This window comes from Alligator mississippiensis, chromosome 3, assembly GCF_030867095.1.
Source record: "Alligator mississippiensis isolate rAllMis1 chromosome 3, rAllMis1, whole genome shotgun sequence".
In the NCBI taxonomy this organism is placed as follows: Eukaryota; Metazoa; Chordata; order Crocodylia; family Alligatoridae; genus Alligator; species Alligator mississippiensis.
The window spans coordinates 136,082,056-136,103,377 of record NC_081826.1 but is presented as its reverse complement, the minus strand read 5'-3'; the positions used below and the strand labels follow the sequence as shown (position 1 = coordinate 136,103,377).

Below are 21,322 nucleotides of genomic sequence, written 5' to 3'. Positions count from 1 at the left end.
AGCAATCTCCAAGATTTTTTTATTCTTTTAAAATCAAGACCACTTCCCATTATAGTTCTTATGAAAATGCCAGTTTTATTAGCATTTGCACTGCATTTAACAAGGTGCTTTGCTGGGATTTGTTCTTTGCATACTGGAGAACTGTACAAGCCCAAAAGAAAACACAAGGAGCTTGAATCAGAGGTTCTAAATATCAACTTGGAAACCATTTAGATAACCATAAAATTGCTCTCCCAGACAAGATGGAAAATCTCCTTTGCCTATAGCATAACCATGTAGATTGGCTTCACAGAAAGTCATTTGTCAGAATAGCTCTCATCTCAACGTTTGACTGAGGAAACTGAGAAAAAGTCAAGGTCTAAGGATGCATAATGATCTGCCCCTTTTATGTCCAACATTTTTTCTGAACACCTGTTAAAAAGGTCATGGAACGTAGAGCAGCTTATCTGGGAAAGAAGGTAGGGTGCACCAAGATATTGGTCCATATCGTATCGGCATTGATAAAAAGGAAAATAGACATTATCAGCAATCGGCTTTATTTGGTCGATGTGCTTGCTAATGTTGTGTGCATAAATGTACACGATGTTGTCTGCATGCACACAGCCACAGTATGTATGTGGCCAGGAGTGCAGCCCGGCTGCTTGGAGAGCAGCGTCTGGCCGGTAAATGTGGCGGGAAAGGGGCATGTCGGGGGAGAGGGGGCAGATTAAGGCACCCACAGTGAGGGAGGGAATGGGGCTGGGACTGGGGCAGGAGCTGCAGAGCTAGGGCAGGGCGTGGGGCAAAGCCGTGGGTAGCTCCCACTGCTGCATGCATCCCAGGGGAGTAAAGGGTGGCATGTGCCTCCTGGATTTGTGCGTAGGGGGAGGGCAGGCTGCCCACTACTGGCTCGGGGCCAGAGGCTACACCAGCCTCTTCCCAGCAGGGGGGCTGGGCGAGGGCTGCACCAGGAGGGGGGCAGCTACGGAGAATTTTGGGGTGGCCATAGCCCCCCTGTACCCACCCTCCCAGCACCACCGCCACCTGCCCCAAACACAGCCCCGACCCACACCCCCTGCCAGGAAAAGGACAGCACAGCCCCAAGCCTGCTGTCGCCTCATGCACAAATCCGGGGGGCACATGCTGCTCATGCCTCTCCCAGGTGGCAAGAGCTGCCCACCCCATCCCCACATGGCTCTGTCCTGCACTTTGTGCCACCCCAGCTGGGCAACACCTGCCCCAGTCCCACTCCCTTTCTCAGTATGGGGGCCTCAATCTGCCCCCACCCCCATGCTCCTTCCCCCCCCTACAGACTTACTGGCTGAATGCTGCTCTCCAAGCTGCTGGGCTGCATGTTGGCAATCAGATCGGTAGTGGCTGATATGGCTGGTTAATAATTGGCCACTGGTATTGGCCAAAAAAACTTTATCAGTGTCCTCCTAAAAAGAAAGTGCACTACAGACCACACACACACCTTTCTGAAAGCACCTTTAGTCCTCAAGATTGGGACAAAGTTGACATGGCTAGAGTTTCTTTCCCTCTCCCTCAAATTGGCAAACATGCACAAGCATCAGCAGTGCTATTACTGCATTGACCTACTGCTGTCTTAACTCTTTAGAAGGGTTCTTCTGACTACATTTTTCATGCAAATTCAATAGGTGACACACTATTAGAGTAAACAACTGAGCTGTTGACTGACTCTTTGGTTTAGTAGAATATACCTGGGCACCTGAATTCTCTCTGGTTAATGCAGGCATCATCTAGTCATGACTTTTAATTACTATTGATCTTCTCTAACTTTGAACCAGTTAACCTAATGAGGAAATGTTTTATATATTACCAATGCTTGGATGCAAAATATTTAAATAAATAAATACATGCAGCTCAATTTTCCAAAGCATTTCTCAGACAGCAATTTCTATCCTGCCTGCCAGTTAATGAAATTAAAATACTTGTAAGATGTAGAATCTCTACCTAACTTGTGTCCAATTCAAAGCTCATGTCACAAAAGGAAAGTATGCAGGAAAACGGTCTAGAAAACACCAAAAATGTTGTATTTAGATGCTATAAACTTGTACTTTTTAGTTGGCGACTTTAGAAGACTGTAGCTGTAGCCCACGGTATTCTAACTGTCCACATTTTATGCTTTAAACGTGTGCTCCTCTCAGGAATACAAATAAGTCCCATAGCCCAGTTAGCTGCATTGGCAAATCAAGAATTCAGCAACAGCTTTTTCCATTTCTGAAACTGAACCATAAATTCAGTTGAACTGATTTCATGGCTAATTCTGTGCTGGAGTGCCCTCTAATGGCAATTCCCTACAATGACTATGTTAATCTAAAATTCACCAAGATTTAATGTTTTAGTTGTATATCATTTTAGAAACTTCCTTAATGGAAATTAAGATGTACTGATTTTGTTTCATGTAAAGGGGGGGGGGGGGCAGCGAAGGGGGATGTAGCTCAAAAAGGGGGATGTAGGTAAGTGGTAAAAAGGGGATGTAGCTCAGTGGTAGAGCACATGCTTTGCATGTATGAGGCCCTGGGTTCAATCCCCAGCATCTCCAATTTAGGAGGAAGGATGGGTTAATAGTTAGAACACTACCTTTGGGGCTCTGGAGACTAGGGGTTCAGTTCTCAGCCCTGCACAGACTTTCTTGGGCATCTTTAAGAGAAGGCTGGAGAGGCACCTGGTCATCTGATGCCAGCACTCTTTCCTGCCCAGGGCATGGTGTCAGACTTGATGATCTGTTGAGGTCCCTTCTGACCCTAGCATCTATGAATCTATAATAGCCTCAACATGAGATCTGTTTACATGTGAGCAGTACAGCTCTAACCTTGCCAGAAGTAATCTTCAGCAGCACTACTAAGGCCAATAAAGCCTTCAACATGTTTTACCTTGCCAGAGAAGGCTAAAGATTTTTAAACAGGTTTCAAGTGTTATGCCACTGTCTACTACCCAAGAAACAAGGCTACATACCTAAGCTTTCCATTTTAATGGGGATGGGAAATCACTTCTTACTCATAACTCAGCTCATCATATGGATAAAACAAATGCTAACATGAACACACACCATGGTAACCAACAGTTGCTGAACAAATGCTGGAAAAAATGGCCAGTTTTTCTAAAGACGATTATCTATTTTGGACAGCTGCCTCTTAGCTCTTTTTTAAAATGAATTGCTAATTGAAGTGAAAAGTGACTGCTATAGACACAGTATTGTTTTGCATTTCCTTTTTATTATAAAAATGTTTTGAGACATTTCCTAAAAAAAGCCTGATGTGTACACATGAAACTACATTAGAAGTTTCAACATTTTAAAGATTTTTTTTAACCCAACTTCCTATATACACGCACTAAAATTCCCAAAGTGGAACAACATCAAATGTGAAACACATTATAGGAGTATACCATATATACAAACTCACAGAGATCCATTACCTCTGAATCTTTTATACTATATATAACATTGTTACACAAGGAGCCCATTCCCGCTTGCCTTATCCGAGTAGACACATTGACTTCAATGAAGCTAATTACAAATAAGTAAAGCAGGATGCAGGCCAAATATTTAAGCTTTTACCATTGGGATGCTATCTTCCATATAAAATATAATAAATACACCTGAACAGTTATTTTATGGACAAACATAAAACAACATTTTTTTCTTTTCCCTCAATGCAGGGCTTTGTCTTCTGTTTTGGCAAATAGTCCATCAAAAGGACAAGAGGTGTAGTAGCCAGATTTTCAGCTAATGGAAGACTAATCAAGACAGAACCTTTCTATTTTAAACCAGATACTCCTGGACTACAAATCAGCCAATAGCTTTTATATAACTGATGACTTACACCAGGAAGAAAAAAAGAGAAAAGAAAAAAAAACCCTAATTATTTCTGGATGTCTCTGCAGCAGAAAGGGCAAACAAAATCCTTCAGTGCCTCCTTTGTTATTCCCAAGGGGGTACACAGTGCCTATGTAATTAAATGGGTGCATATGCTTCATGGCTTTTTCTTTTTTGTATTGTTGTAAGAGTTCTTTTTTAAAAAGGTGCCATCCAGTGTAATAAAAGGCACTTTTTCCATAGATGATGAACCTCCTTCCCAATGGCTTACTTTGATTCTGCTGTAGATAGGGAGCTGAGTTCAGTTATGCCACTATTGACTGCAGTTGGGATGCTGTTAGTAGCTGCTGCTCTCCAAGGTTGGATAGCCTCAAGAATTCCTACTGGATTGCTTGGACCCAAGTCCAAGAGTGCATACACCGCTGCCAGCTGCACACCCCATGGCACACCTGCAAAGAGTTGATAATATCTTAGCGTCAGTCCACACAAACTCAAAACTATTTTACCTGAACCCAAGAATCTTAACCTCATCAAATATTAACATTTAGTAAAACAAATTAATAGGCAGTATGATGATCAAAAATATGAAGCACCATTTTAAAATGTGTATGTGTCTTTCACCCATATTTACCATTAAAAAACTAAAAAATTATCACCCTAAAATAAACTTCCAAATTCAAATGGAGCTGGATTTCTAAAGAGAAGTACGTACCCACTTCCCTTGTGTCCCTTTGAAAATCTAGTAATAACTGTTCTGTTTCTACCATGATTTCAATGGTGTCTTCTAGGCTCTTCTGACACACTGTAATTTCCCTTACAACTTACCTCTAGTCACTGCCACTTGAACAAGCCAAAGAGATCACTAATGGGCTCCCAACTAGTAAAGGCTGAGGCTAGGGCCCAATTGAGGAAGAAGGTACTGTTCTGTATCAGTCCAACTATATACTTGCTCAAGAACCTTCTCAGAACTTTCTGAGAAGATTCTTGAACAACTGAACATTATCAGTTTCCTGTTTACCAAAAATATTCAAATATCTTTCACTGGACCAACAAGCCAAAAGTGGTCTAATCCATTAAAATAACTTACTAAAACAATTGCTCTAACTTCCACTTATCTTGGACTTCTCTTCCTAGACCTGAGGAAGGGTGCCCCACAGCCTGAAAGCTTGTTCCCCATCTCTCAACTATACCAATGCTTCAAACTCCCAAATCTTGCTTCTTACGGCCCTGGACCACCAGTGTCACCACTGCCACCATCATTACCACTAAAAAAAAAAAAATCACCAGAACATTTAGAGGATTTTACCATGAAAAAATTTCTTACCTTCTTCTTTTGCATGCTGTACAAAGACTCCAATTACAGAGCTGATGTTTTTCACAGCAGAAGAAAATCTTTCCTTTAAACCAATTTGGCTTAAGCGACCTGAAGGAAAAGAAAAAAGGGTTACTGTGTGCCTCTATGATAAATCACTGTTTCAGACACAGCTTTTCCAATTTGCAGGAGAAAGTAATAATTGAAATCAAAGTGCTGACTATGTAGAACACTGATACTACATATGAAGGTCTAGAAAAATAGAACTAGTCACTGAATATACCTTGGGAAAAGAACCCCCTATTATTATACCATTTAAGACTAAGGATCCCAAAGCACTTTTCCAACTTATCTGAATTACACAAATACAATTAAAAAAAAAAAAAAAAATCACACAATTATCACAGTAAAACCTCTGGAAAAAAGGATGCAACAGTTGTTTAACTGTGCTCATTGTGGTTTAAGATAAAAAAGAAAAACAGTGTATACAATTCAAAGTGCAGAGGAAGTTTATCTAACCTGATCAACTTCAGGTATAGGCAACATATTAGTTAGTGAGGCACTAAAGCTCAAGAGCTTTGGTGAAATGGGGGTCCAGGAAGGGTGGTTGTTCCTCAAGGGAGTGATCCTACAGGCGCAGGAGACAATCCCATTGCACATAAAAAGGGGCAAAGGGGCCAAGAAGCCCTCTTGGCTGAACAGGGAAGTCCAGGAGAACCTAAGGGCAAAGAAAGAGGTATACAGGCTGTGGAAACAGGGGGTAGCTACCAAGGAGGAGTATACCTCCTTGGCTCGCACTTGCAGGGAATCAGTTAGGAAGGCCAAAGCAGGATTAGAACTTCGGCTGGTGACAAAAATTAAGGACAACAAAAAGTCCTTCCTTCAGGTATATAGGGAGCAAAAGGAAGGCACAGGGTAGCATAGGACCACTACAGGACAAACTAGGGCAATTGGTGACAGAGGGGGTGGACAAGGCTGAGCTCTTCAATGAATTCCTTGCATCTGTATTCCTAGACAGACACAGGCAGGACACCAGCCCACCAACTTTTAGCACAGACGTTGTGAAGGGGCACTTGGAGGGGCTGGATGTGTTCATATCAGCGGGCCCGTATGAACTTCATCCAAGAGTGCTGAAGAAATTGGCCAGTGACATAGCAGAGCTGCTGGCACGGCAGTTCGAGCACTCATGGTGCTGTGGTCAGGTCCCAGAGGACTGGAAAAGGGCCAATGTGGCCCCTATTTTCAAGAAGGGGAGGAGGGAGGAAATGGAAAACTATAGGCCAGTTAGTCTCACCTCTATCCTTGGGAAAATGCTGGAAAAAATCATTAAGAACCACATTTGTGGGAGTCCAGCAGGGGAAATAATGCTGAAAGGAAATCAGCACAGATTCACTGCAGGTAGATCCTGCCTGACTAACCTTGTTTCTTTTTAGGACCAGGTCACAAAATGCTTAAGATGCAGGAGTCGAGGTAGATGTCATCTACCTAGACTTTAAGAAGGCCTTTGATATGGTATTTCATTCTGTTCTCGTAAATAAACTGACAGGATAAGATGTAGATGATTACACAGTCAGGTGGGTGGCAAATTGGCTGAGGGGTCGCATCCAGAGAGCGATGGTGGATGGGTCAATATCGATCTGGAAAGATGCGGGCAGTGGAGTCCCACAAGGCTTGGTCCTTGGACCTGTGCTATTCAATGTCTTCATCAATGACTTAGACAAGAGCATGGACAGCACCCTGTCCAAGTTCGCAGATGATACCAAATTATGGGGCAAAGTTAACACACCAAGGGTAGGGAACTGATTCAGGTGGATCTGGACAGGTTGGAAAAATGGGCAGAACGAAATAGGATGCAGTTCAACAAGGACAAGTGCAAAGTGCTGCACCTGGGCAAAAAGAACCATCAACACATTTACAGGCTGGGGGAACGACCTTCTCCGCAGCACAGCAGCAGAAAGGGGTCTTGGAGTCATAGTTGACTCCAAAATGAACCTGAGTTGTCTGTGTGACAAAGTGATCAACAAGGCTAACCGCACTAGCAAATGCATGACAAACAGGTCCAGGGAGGTGATGCTTCCTCTCTATGTAGCCCTGGTCAGGCTGCAGTTGGGGTACTACGTCCAGTTTTGGGCGCCGCACTTCAAGACGGATGCGGAGAATCTTGAGAGGGTTCAGAGGAGGCCACTCGTATGGTGAGAGGCCTTCAGGCAAGGCCCTATGAGGAGAGATTGAGGGACCTAGATCTCCTTCAGCCTTCACAAGAGAAGGTTGAGAGGTGATCTTGTGGCTACCTATAAATTCATCAGGGGAGAGCAGCAGGGAATAGGAGATTCTCTATTTACTAGGGCACTGCTTGGAGTAACTAGGAACAATGGACACAAAGTGACAGAGAGCAGATTTAGGTTGGACATTAGAAAGAACTTCTTTAACGTGAGGGTTGCCAGAATCTGGAATGGGCTTCCAAGGGCAGTGGGGCTCTCCCCTACCCCGGGGGTCTTCAAGAGGAGACTGGACAAGCACCTAGCTGGGATCGTCTGATCCCAGTGCTCTTTCCTGCCCAGGGCAGGGGGTTGGACTCGACGACCTACTGAGGTCCCTTCCAACCCTAACATCTATGAATCTATGAATGGGGGAATAGGGGTGCGTCACAGAACGGGGAAAAAAAACAAGAAAAGAAGAAAGCAAAAATGCATTATTCAAGCAAATTAAATTACACAATGACTAATGTTTATAAAGTACCTTTAACCCAGAGATTTTAAAGCACTCCAAATGAACAGATTTCAAATGTATGAAGGGGTTAGTTAAATCATGACTGGCAAGGTAAAAATGCCTAAAAAGTGAAAAGCCACAAAAGTTTAAGAGTGCATAAAAACAAGCAGAACAGAACAGAAAGCAAATACCACATACAGCAGAAATGACTTGACAATTCAAAGCAAATCAACCAGAAATGCAGGGCCAACCCACAGCTTTTACTTAACACAAGTGATCTTAATTAACACAGCTACTAGAATCTATTTTAGATTTCATTTGAAGCACTGTCTCCTGCAGTACTATGTGAGGGAAGAATTGATCTTTTAATAATTCAAAGAGGGCAGTGACACCTACTGGAATCTACAACATTTTATATAGTATGTAAATGCAAGTGGAAATAATATTGTGTGGACTGAGCAACATAATAGGAAATCATAGCCCACAAAGAGCTGATTGGTTACATGGTCTACGCTTAAATTTCTAGACACCAAATTCATTACAAGACTATTCAGATACTGTAAAACAGTCTACTAATTTCCTATGTAAATAATATCTGTAGCAATCAAGGTGACAAACAAGCAGGGCCAGGATTTCAACTTTATATTCGGTGCTGCAAGGTTGTTACTCCCTACCCACTCACAACATAAGCACCATTTTGCCCATGGCGCATACTTTGAAGTTAGGATGCATAAAATATAAAGTACTGAATATACTAATCCAAGACTACGAATCAAACAGTAAGATAAAAAACCATCCCATCAACAGAACACAATCTGATCAATGTATTCAATTACTCTGCAAAACTAAGTTCATTGCTAGGTACCATATAAACAAAACAAATGAACTGAACAATCATTACATGGTCCAAAATCCTTCAGGAATCGACTAATCCTAGTCAGCATCGACTAGGATATTGTGATACAACTGCAGAAGCACTAAACTTTTATGTCAGTTTCCACTCAGAATTCTATATTCAAGTCTTTATTCTTCAGAAAGCACTGAAACACTATTGTCTAGCTGGCAGGCCACAATGGGATAAATTGTGGACCCCCGCCCAGCTCCCACCCAACCACTATTGCCTTCATTACTTTGGCTGCAGCAATAGCCTGGAACTCCAGGCTCCCATCCCTCGAGCTTCTTCAGCCTGCCCCTGCCACAGGGAGCAGCACAATGCAGCCTTCAATGCTGGTTAGCCTGCAGCCCAGGATGCTCAAACAGCCCAGTGCAGTCAGAGACCTTACTGTAAGGAAGCTAAGGATGAGCTGGGGTACCTTGGTACACAGTGCAGTGGGGGTGCACAGTATAGTGGAGGGGGAGCATGGTTCAGCATGCAGAGTGCTGCAGTGGAGCAGCAGGGGGTGCAGCACAGCCATGCAACCCTGCTGGTATGGCCCCCCAGTCGCTTAAAAGTTGGAAAACGCTGCACTGAAAGATCTCTATCACAGCAAGGCTTCCTGAAATTGTGGACAGAACATGGTCTTGGTGGGTACAAGGTATGATTTATTAGAGATACATGTGGATACCATGTTTCAAAGAACTTATTTTGGTCTGGAGGCAACTTCTAATTTGTTTTCATTTATCCAGCAGGGGTGTGCAAAGCAGGCTGTATTCGATTCGGATTTGGCCCGATTCGGGGGACAGCAATTCGATTAGTTGATTGGATCATTGTCCTGATTCAATTAGGCCGAATCCGAATCTGTAGACTCAATGCTGATTCGGAGAATCAACGATTCAGCCATAGACACAGCTTTAAATGTTTTTTCTACATACCTCAAGGTACCAGGTGTGGCTTGTGAACGCTGTGATGATGGAGCGCATGGAGCATCCTGCAGGAGTGCAGGGGTCCCTCCCTGCATGCTAAGCAGCAGACCCAGAAGTGAACCAGAAGTACTTCTGGTCTACTTCCAAATCCATCACCGATTATGTGGGGGACCCCCCCTGCCCCCCAGCTTGGCAATCGGCCACGGGGGGACCCCAGGTGCCCCCCCCAGACCCAGGAGACACCAGTCGCTGAGCCAGGGGGAGGGTCCCCAGCGTGCTCTGTAGTGGATCTGGAAGTGGACCGAAAGTGCTTCTGGGCCACTTCTGGGGCCACCGCCGAGTGCACTGGGGACCACCCCGTGCTCCAGGGGGACGCTCCATCCGCACTACCATCTCAGCATTCACAAGCCTTGAGGTATGTAGAAAAAACATTTAAAGCTGTATCTATATCTGAATCGCCAAATCTTTCCGAATCTCTCTGAATAGATTCAGAGGGTTCTGATTCGATTCGGAGAGATTAAAGGGTCTCCTGATTCGATTCAGAGATTCGGCCGCCAAATCGGGCCAAATCTCTGCCGAATTGAATCAGTGACCAAAGCTTTGCATAGCTCTATTATCCAGTTCTGCCTGAAAGATTTCCAAGACAGAGAGCTGCAGTCGCTCTGCCATTTCTGTCTATAACATGAAATTTGTGTGAAAACAAATACTGGAGTGATAAAATGTAGGTGACATTCAGTTACTATGCCAGCTCAGAAACCACAGGATTTGCCATTTTCTTCAGTGTTCCTGTAAGTAGTCCCTCCATATAATTTGGCACAGATATGCAGCTAATACACAGTTTGCCAGATATTTCACCTGATCACATGGCACAGAAAATCATAAACTGGTTCCCTCTGATGCTTCTCAGTCCCTCCACGCCACGGTGCAAGTACAGCTGAACAGGTTTTGTGATGCATCAAACTCCAGTGAAGTCAGGCTTAGTAACAGAAAATAAATCTTTCTGCAATAATCGCCAAAATTGACAATTTTCACAATGGGCTGGTTACAATGTAATTTAGCTCTGAAGTAGTGAAGTGAATCTGCCCAGCTGATCCAGCAGTATTCCCTGGTGAAGACAATGCTGTATTTTCATCATCTGTTTTCCCAGTCACACTGCACCTTCGTGAATTCCTTAAGTTCTGTGAAAACCACACTGTTGTGCTTTGCTGCTATTACTTCCTGCAAGTATTCAATGCTTGCAATCTGTCATCTTGAACAAGGATGAACAATTGCCATGTTCAGATCACAGGCTCTGTAGACAGTATCGATTGCTTCAGGAAGAAGTGCAATGATTGTGTCTTGGGCTTCTCTGAACCGCCCATCAGCATTGCTATGTCTCAGAACCATAACACATTGTGCATTCATTTTTGATAGCCCACACAGCAACTCTGCAAAAACAGCTCTGCAAGTGCTTGCTTATTTGTCTCCCAGACTCCCACACACTAGATAAAAATCTCACGGTTCCATTTTGATGAATGTACCCCATCAGCACCGCTATCTGCTCTTTCACAAGTGTCATTGAGCCAAACTGCCCCCCCCCCCCCAAGCTGAAGAATCTTGCCACTTTCACTTGTGCCAGATGTTTGCGTTGAATCTGTAGCCCTCCGACGCATCGGCTCGTTTTCAATTTGGATTCTGTGGTCACCCACCCAGATCTTAGAAAATCAGGCCCAAGTCAGCTGTTTAAAGTGTACTGAGATTGCCTGTGGTCTGAAGCCTCTCCATCTATAATGCTTCCACACAACATCAAAATTTTGACAACTTCCCACTAAGCATGTACTATTCATTCAATGTTTTTCTAATCCTGCTTCAGAAACAAGTGGGCTATTATTTGTCTTTCATCACATACACAAATAATGCATCAGCCATAGCAACTACAAATCTCATTTGTTTTCAACTTTCTGTGCCTCTGAGGAATCCTATTCCCATGGACCAGTCTGTCATTAGTACTGATGCCAACACTGCTTCTTTACAGTTTTCCAAAAACAAATCATGGTTCACAGAAGACTCCATCCATATGCTTTAAGTCCCGTGCAAAACTGTACTCTCGAAGAGGCTTCAAATTGTAACTTCTACAGTGCTCACACTGATCTGATTTCATGTTTGTTTGGGAACAGAAAGTTTGCAGGTGATAGATAACCTGTGGGTTAAAACTGTTGCCTTTTGATATCTGTCAAATGGTCAACATTTGTATAACAGTGCCACACATTCTGCCTGGGTGCGAATCCTCCTCTCTTTCAAAACTGTACATCCTGCTATTTGGCAGTTGCGGGTCCTTCACCAGTGGACGTGGTTTCAACTTAAGGAGCTGCCTCTGCCTCACTAAAGTTTAGAGTGGTGTTTACAAGTGCACTTGGTTCTTCAGTGGGATAAGCTTGTGACACATGAAAACAACAATAAAAATACAACACAACACTGAAGAGGAATAGTACCAGGTATTGTAGCGTCTCGAATGTCTAGTTTTCTACATGCTTTCTTACTTACCAGTTCAGGAAAACTACTATAACCATGACATTTGTGTTTTCTCTTTGTCAGGTGCATTTTGCTTTCCTCTTTTGGGAAACAGACAATCATTTTCTCTGCAGATTCACTCCTAAAAACACCTTTATATCTTAGGTAGTTTTGAATAATCTGGTATGGTACACTTTGCATTTCCTGCATTTCAGGATCAGAGACGGGGCTGTTAAAATCATCTACATCCATAGGCAGTGACAGACTGTTGAGCAATCCTCTTGCAGCCCAGAAATGGCACATGGTGTGCTGTGGAGAGGAGACCTGTGTGGGGCACGTTGAGAAGGTCAGCAGCTGTGTGGTGCAAGCACTGGACAGGGGAGGGCTGTGTGCTGAAGGAAGAGCTTTGCTTACAAGGGGCATAGGGTGTGTGGAGAGACGCAGTGTTCAGACACTGGGAGACACCCTAGACAGTCCCTGAGCTGGGAAAGGGCCCTGGGACAGAACTGATAAAGGTCCCCCAACCTGGACTTGCCCCATTTACCTGGACTTCCTGCTCCGTGATCCCAGGCCAAACAAGCCAATGCTCCCCTGACCACAGTCAGCAAGAAGCAGTCAAGCACAGTGCTCAGGGCACCCACTGGGGGTAAGGCCAGTCTGCTTACTTGGGTGCCATGATTCCCACCCAATCTGTAGCCTAAGACTCAACGCTTGCCCCCTACATCTAATATCTATTTCCCATTCTTCAACACAGTCGTCACTCCAGCACTCTCACCCACACTTCCTCAAAAATCATGCAGGCTCCACCCCAAGCAGCTCACACCCTAACATCCAACAGCTCCCACCCACCATCTTCATCCACAGTCCCCTCTGTACCCACGTTCCCCAGACCCAACATAGACGCTACTTCCTGCCACAGATTGCCATAAATCCCAGCAACCTCACAAGTCCATAGTGTGATCCACCCAGCCTACCTTCTACCCAAATGACTAGGTTAAGAAAGAACATCCCGTCTCATGTGCAGTCACCAATTTGCATACAGAAGCAAGTCAGGCAAAATGCAAATGCTCCTCCTCTCCCAAATTGGAAACAATTACACAACAGTACACAGCTTCCTCCTTCTCCTTTCGTGATGAATGATGAAGGCGGTCTATGCAATCACATCTACAACGCAGGAGTCTGCCAGAACATCTGTAAAGAGATGGAGCCCCAGAATACAGCAGCACCAGCACCTTCTCCACAAGGATGTGGCATACATTAAAAGGATTCTTTATTTCCTACTAATACATCCCAAAGTCACTGAGCCATCAGAAATCTTTCAGACACCATAATCTAACAATTTCTCCTCTGAAGACTCAAATACGTACCAAAATTAGGTCAAATTTCCCACACAGAGAAGATGAGATAAGATGTCTGCATAGGAAATTAAAAACGGTTGATTTTTTTTTATGAAATCACATTAAAAGTAAATGAATTCAAGATCCAAAAAGCATACAAATACTTCCAGCAGTCACCCTGACATCTTTAGAGGGCATACCTATACAAAGTAAGGATTCAACCAAAACTTCAGTTACTCACCAATTAGCCTGAGTGCTGATGCTACAATAATATCTGGAATAGACTGAACAGCCTCATGTCCTTTTCTGTGCTGTATCCACTTATGCATGAGAGGCCAAAGCTCTTTACTGTGAAAAAAAAAACTGGAAGTTGAAAACGTAAGACTTGAAAGACTAAAGTACTGATACAGAGCTACAGTCATGTAAGAAATGAATACATCGTATAGTTCTTCAGCTTACCATAAAACTTTTACCATTTTGTCTGATGAAAGATCTATCTTCTTGCAATTAAATTTTACATGCTATACATCCTGCCCTCTGAAGAGCTATAAACCAGCTTTTTCCCCTGCTTTTTTTAAGGAATAAAAACAGATCTGTTATAAGAAATAAATTCCCCTAATAAGGATTCTCAACTAGAGTTTCATGGCAGGGTTCAGCGCCTTGGGATCCTTTCAAGGGTGTCACACAATATTAGCACACTTAGGTGTGCAAACCATTATTCACAAGGTAAAACCAGAGATTTCAAATAGGAATCCAGCCTCAAAAACATTCTGACTGGTTGTGGCCTGAGGCTTTTTCCAATAGAAAATTGTTCTATAATTTTTATGTAGTAAAAAAATAAGTGAAAACTAAGGGGGGGGGGGGTGGCAGCCCAAGGCCAGCCAGATACCGACGGAGGGACAAGGGGGTGTGGCGCGTGGCCAGCCCCATAGCATTTTGGGCTGAAGCCAAGCTCCCCCTATCTGTCTGTGTCCGCAGCAGCAGCAGGCAGGGAGCATGGCTCCAGCCCAAAATGCCGTGGCACACTTGGACATGCCTGACGGCACACTAGTGTGCCACAGCAAACCAGTTGGGAAACGCTGGGTTAAATACAACTAACACTAATCATGCCTATAAAAACACGTGACCCATATGGGACACATATACTGATGAGAACCTACCGCAAGGATAAGTTAGGACAGCCCATCTGAATAAGACATATGGTAGTGCCCACTGAGTGCAGTCCCCCTCAGTGCCAACTTTTTCAAGTCACTGCACTGAATACATTTTGACTTCCTTTTCAGTCCCATAGCTGAGCTATGCCTTTCTTTCCTATTTCCAATGAGTCCTGTTTCTTCACCAGCCTTAAATGTCTGGCAAACATCAAACTGGGCCCCAAACACTTCACCCAAAATCTATCCATCACCCCCTCTCTCAGCCTGTTGCACATTATTAGTGTGGCCCTGCCTTCCATCCAAGGTTGCCCTGCGCCTCGGCTGTCTATACGTTTTTGGAAGATCCCAGGACTCTGACAAGAGAATGCAGTTCCAGTCATGAGTGAGGGGCTAAGTTGCACATGGATCCTTTGTGGGAGTGTACACACACACACACACACTACACACAGCACTGCTGTTCTGGGGGTTACCATGGCTTGAAACACTCATCTCTGCTGAGGTCCAACCCAATGATCTATATGGTAAATCATCAGTCTTTTGGCTTTGGACTAACATCATGAAGAGTTTATACACTCTATAGGTAGGTGAAGCGCTGTTTAAAAGTGTGCTTACAGAGTACCTGTACTAAAACTTGCAGCAGTTTCAAAAGAGGTAAATGGCATCAATTCTACAAGAACTAAACCTATGGATATGTAATAATTTCTCTATATGAAAGTTATTACATGTATGTTTATTTCAGTCAGTGTTTTCAAATTTTTCCTTTGCTTCAATGTGCTCAGGGAGAACAGGGTCTGACAGTAAGGAGGCAGGAGAAAGGAAGTTTGGGCTACCTAACCCCCCCGCCAAGATTTATTTTCCCTGATGTAGCAGTGGGAGGAAGACGCATTCAAGGCAAACCTCCAATAACTACATTCTATACCTCGAAAATTATAACAGATACATAAATTTCTAATATACAGAATCTAATTATTGAGGGGGGGTCGTCTTATAATCAGTCATTAGGTCTTATAATAGGTCATAATGTTCAAGTAAATACAGTACTTCTAACTTTCCAGGACATCAAATACTAGACCTTAACAGTTCTGCCTATACATAAAAATGGGAACCGTTAGGTTATTCACGATTTATATGACTCTCACTGGTAGCCTAAATCCTAATTAAGACAGTATATATGCAAATTTCACTGCAGCTATGCTTTTACCAATTCTAAAAAAAGCATTGCCCTGAAATAGCTTTTGTGACATGTATCATACACAAACAACAAAACAGGGTAGTTTTTGTAATTTGCAGGGTGCTTACATCATGCCATGCCATACGAAGTTCTTCCCTTAAGGAATATTACTAGTTTAATTTGGCCTTATACGTAAATTGAGGCTTTTACAAATAACTAGTATTTTTTCAAATGAGAAAACTTTAAACGCAAGTGCTCTGTTTAATCAGCCCATAAGCTGACTACTACTACATTTCTGTATATCATACACACACTGCACATTTCCACAAAATGTTTCTAAAATTACTATGGATACTAAGGCTGACGTCAATTCCTGGCAGACCAGTACAGTCAAAAAGGCTTCTTGCCTCCTGAAGCAGAAACCAGGAATAGACTAGACAAAATACAATAGTGTTTTTGTTCCATGCTAGAATTTTGATTAGAATTAATACATCAGTTTTGAGGTGCATTTTTCAGTCACTCTTACATCAGTTGGAAAGAGACAACTATTTTCAGAAGAGGCAGGTCAAATATTTTACTTCCTTCACAAATTGGTCTGGGCCAAGAGGCCAACAGATGCTCCTACAGCTATTCAAAAAGCAAACGATTTGGGTAACTCTAACACTTTGAAGCAGGGAGGTGAGTCTCACAATACCTAATGATATTGTTGTGGGTCCAGTCCCATTTCAGATGAGAACATAGCAGCTCAATGGCAAATATGTACTCCCAAGTGCTTTCAGGTAGGTCTTCTCCATACTGATCACTCGATTGGAATTCGAGTTTTGGACACAGCTGTATTGCCAAAAGTAAGCTTGAAACCATAATGCCTGCATCCAAAGGTGACTCCTGGAAAATTAAAGATTGATCTTTAAATGAAAAGTTATCTATCAAAAACTGTATGCAAGCTTTCTTAACACTGCCAACAAACAAATCACCACCAACTTTTCCTACTGGTATTGACTCAGTAACGCATACCATAATTTATGTTTTTATTCATAACTACGTTTTATATCCTCAATACTTGCCTTTCATAGACTGGTTAGGGTCCAACTGGATTACACGCACCTCCATATGAACAGAGGTTACTTAACAGAAACTGTTCATTGAAAGTTACCTTTCAATTCCCACTTACGGCTCCCCAAATGCCAAGATGCAGAACTGAATTGAAAAGCATTGCAAGATAAGTCTCATGCAAGTGCAAAGCCAGCTACTGCTCACCAAGGTGTACCCCCTAAAACTGATAAATGTTTCATGGGCTAGTGTCAGATGTCATAATAACAATGGAAAGCCCACTAGCTTCACAAGAACAAGGCAAAAAGAAAGCAGAGCAGGGTGGCACCTTAGCAACTAACTAGTTCAGAGAGGTCTAAACTTTTGTAGACAACAGCCTACTTTACCAGATGCTACAGCAAGTGCTGCCCTGCCTTCTGGCCGATTTCAAACTAAAATGACCAGCTACCTCTCTACTCAAGAGCAAGGCAAGGGCTCTAAAACACATGTACCATATGCCCTTGAGAAGAAGCCTGAGGATGATTTAGATGCATTTTTTTGTAACATAACTGTGGAAATCCTTAACTGTGGAGTGACTTAAAGAAATCCTGAAACTTAAGGTGTAGCAGGTATTTTAGGACTGCTGGGACCCCAGCAAAAATTGGGATTAGCAGTTCATTTCCATTTGCAGCATTTTAGGGTAAATCCTTTCCTCACTTGTAAGGCTCCCACAGAGGCTTAAAAAACAATACCAAAACCCCCCACCAACTTTAAAACACAAAAGTGCATGTTAAAAAAAAACCAACAAGGTTTAAACAGGAAAGAGGGTAGCAGGAAAAAGCAAAACAGGCAGCAGCATTAGCAGCTGTATACTGTAACAGATTACTTGGATGCAGAGAGAGGCGCAAGAGAAGTCTCCCTTCTGCCTGCTAGTGGTTTATCTAGGCACTAAGCTTGCATGCAAATTAGCGCAGACCTAAAGCCCCATTCAGATAGCAAAAGTACAGGTTACCTTTTCCCAGTTCAAATAGGCATTCAGACATTTCAGCACCTCTCCTCTTGCACGTTGCCTGGCAACTAACTGCACAGCTTTGTTAATCACACCTTGGAAGGAGAATATATCTTGCCACACGCTTACGATAAACAAAATCAATTTCTCAGATTCTGGAAAGTCTAAGAGAGAATAGAAGAGATCAATCAAAGGGGAGATAAGTCTCTAATAACTTTTTTTTTTTTTAAGTCAGCTACTCAGACTGCAAGGCCAGCACACTTCTTTACAGGTGGTTCTTGCTTAAACCATTTCTTGACTGTATAAATTAAACATACAACTGGCTTTAAAACATTTTACACTGCTAAAATAGTTCTTTAGACCCATTTTCAGAACACCACGCAGTCTCCCTACAAAACAGTTTTTGCAAATGCCTCTGCTGAAACAGAAATAGTGGGAGCTGGTAGTCAGGGTTGTAAAGACAAATTAAATACAATGGTCAAAAATCTTTACCTGCCGTTAAATAATTCTTACCAAATCTTTGGTGTCAAATTGCACTGTACCCCTAATCATGCTGTTAGCTAATTCAGTGCCCTCTCTTTTGTGTGGGTTACCCACCAAGCAAAACATATTTAACATACAAAGAATTTTAAAGCCACCACAACAGTCAGAAGACCTCAGGAGTCCTGGTGTTGTAGCTATAATGGCCCCAGGCTGCAGAAGAAAGACGGACATGTAAGAGTGGGATTAGTGTCTTGAAGGATTTTAAAGACAATCGTCAATTCCCATTTAGGCATCTAAATGAAGTATCCATCTTTAACTTGACAGGATTGCTTTAATCCAACATACCATGTTATAAAGACCACCACTAAAAACTTAGCTAAACTTAACATTTGTTTCCAAAATAATTAGGGAGCAATCATTACCATGCTTACAGGCAGTGGGTTTTTTTAATGTTATTCTCTTACTTTCACAGTACATTTTGATAACCACCCCAGAGCAGTACCCTGACGTCGAAGATGATTTAGATAAGACTCTGATCGTCAAGTGGAAGCATCCGTCATCAAGGTCACGGGTCTTTTCACTTCAGTATGGACAGGTCTTCTGGAAAGACCATGACCATGTTACATGTGGATGGATAAATCCGTAGATATACAGACTGCACACAGCCTTGTACTGAGTTATGATAAACCTGGCAAACTGCATCAGGAAAGACCATGCATCTTGGAAGTCCAAGGTCTGCATTCACTGTTGCTCTTGGGTGAGCAAGAAGTTTGTTGATGCAATGGTATATGGTTTTTTGATGCACTTCCTGGTATAGCCAAGGTCTTCACCATGTTTAGTGAGGCCCTGGAGTCTCTTGAATTCATCTGTGGGACAAGAATGGGAAAAAAAACTGTGCCACATCTGGAAAAGATGAAAGGACAACAACATGCAGCTTGCTGTGCATGGAGATGGTGTTTTCCCTCATTATCTGCCTGTCTTTCTATAGGCCACCAGCTGACATGTCTCAGCTGGTTTACAATTTGCCTCTGCGTAATGGACAAGCTAGTCCTAAACACTGGATGATAAAGGTTTTCTAGTCTAAGGCTGCACAAACACAGACTGAGGTGCACAACGAAACTATAGTTGATAAGGTAGAAGTACTGAAACAAAGGCATGTGGGGATACTGAGGAAGGATTAGCCACAAGTCTCTTCTTGCTCCTTTTCATGGACTCCTTTAAAATCCCTTCCTGACACACTGTGCTGCACAGAGGGGGTGGTGGACAGGTGGGTAATGAGTTCCTACTAGGCTCAATGGCAAAGGAACACTTTTTTGAAGGAGGGTGCCATTCTGTTGGAAGTATGCACTAGGGCTGTGCGAAGCTTCGGGTGCTGATTCAATTCGAAGGAGATTCAGCCCGATTTGGTGGCCGAATCTCCGAATCCGTATTGAATCAGGAGACCAATGAAAAGGTCCAAATTGATTCAAAGCTCTCCGAACTGATGTGGAAAAGATTCGGAGAGATTCGTGGATTCGGGCAGTCCCTGCTCACTGCAGTATGGAGCTGGACCCGGACTACCGAATCAAATCACCGTCCCCTGAATCGACCATATCCGAAGTTAATACTAGCCGCTTCGCACAGGCCTAATATGCAGCCTCTGTGGAGGAGGCTGGTTCCAGGGATGCCACCATAATTACAGAATCATAGAAAAGTAGGTTTGGAAGGGACCTCTGGAGGTAATCTATTCAAACCCCATGGCTCAAGGCAGTATTGTCTCCACGTAACCTGTCCTGGACACATTTGTTTAACCTGCTCATAAAAATCTTTCTATAATGGAGATCCCGCAACTTCTCAAGAAATATGTTCCAGTACTTAACTACCCTTATAGTGAGCAAGTTCCTTCTAATATGCAACCTGAATTGCTGTTTCATAGTTTGAGACCACTGCCTCTTGTTCTATCCCCTGCAGCCACGGAGAATAGCTTATCACTATTCTCTATTTAACCACTCTTCAGGTATTTCACGAATTATCAAATCTCCCCATAGTCTTGTTTTCTCCAGATTAGATAATCTTAGTTCTTCCAGCCTGTCTTTGTACACCATGCTTCCTAGGCCTCTAATAATTTTTGTTAGTCTACACTAGACTCTTGTCCGTGTTTTACATGAAGTGGTTGATCTAATAAAAGATATCAGATTCACCCAAGGAACCTTGTCTTACATGAAGTGTGGCACCCAAAAGTGGTGAGCACTCCAAGTGACGCCTCATCAGTTCTAAACACAGAAGAAAGATTATCTCTCTTAACTTGCAAGGATGCTTCTGTTGACAGTCCAGTATGCTATTAACTTTTTTTTTTTTTTTGCAACTGTTGGCTCATATTCAATTTATGGTACACTATAAGCCCCAGCTTCTTTTCCACAATATGGCAAACTAGCCAGTCATTCCCCAGTCTGTGTTTGTGCATGCAGTTGTTGCGTCTTAAGTGGAGGACTGCCTACCCTTATCCTTATTGAAGTTCATTCAATTAATTTTAGACAATTTCTACAATTTATCAAGACTATTCTGAATCCTAATCCTACCCTTCACCATCTGCAGTTCTACCTAGCCTGCAAATTTCATCTGCAAATTTGCTAAGTGTGCTCTCAATCCCATCCTCCAAATCATTAGTGAAGCTGTTGAATAATATTGGAGTCAGGTTTCCCCAGGGATCTCTCTCCTTCCAATTAGACAATGACCCACTGATGACTACAGTTTGAGCACGTTAATCCATTATATTCACCTTACAGTACTTGCGTCTGGACTGTATTTCCTTTGTTTACTAATATAGACATGGGTGGGAGACAGTGTCTCTAAAAAAATCAAGGTGCTTAGAAATAGATATCTTGACTTTCCTAGGTATCGAGGTCAGACTGACCAGTCTGTAAACCCCAGGATCCTCCTCCTTCCCTTTCTTAAAGATTGGCACTGTATTTACTGGTTTTTCAGTCATCACCCAAGATCTCACCTAATCTTGATGAGTTCTCAAA

At 42.9% G+C, this 21,322-nt stretch overlaps 1 protein-coding gene and 1 non-coding gene across 5 annotated transcripts in view; one reads left to right on the top strand and one right to left on the bottom strand.

Moving 5' to 3' along the window:
• Window positions 1-2,473: 2,473 nt before the first annotated feature.
• TRNAA-UGC (transfer RNA alanine (anticodon UGC)) lies at window positions 2,474-2,545 on the top strand. Its single transcript has one exon. It is a non-coding gene; the product is annotated as a tRNA-Ala (tRNA).
• A 653-nt stretch (window positions 2,546-3,198) lies between these two features.
• ICE1 (interactor of little elongation complex ELL subunit 1) overlaps window positions 3,199-21,322 on the bottom strand; it is a 56,374-nt gene continuing 38,250 nt past the window's right edge. For 3 of the 4 annotated variants that reach the window (XM_006261043.4, XM_014595182.3, XM_019491099.2), the window contains 5 exons: window positions 17,838-17,998; window positions 16,491-16,681; window positions 13,713-13,819; window positions 5,145-5,243; window positions 3,199-4,269 (listed from right to left, as the gene is read on the bottom strand). In XM_006261043.4, the coding sequence (XP_006261105.2) occupies window positions 4,088-4,269; window positions 5,145-5,243; window positions 13,713-13,819; window positions 16,491-16,681; window positions 17,838-17,998 (740 nt within the window). In that variant the 3' untranslated portion in view covers window positions 3,199-4,087. The other variant, XM_019491100.2, reaches the window with a different exon arrangement.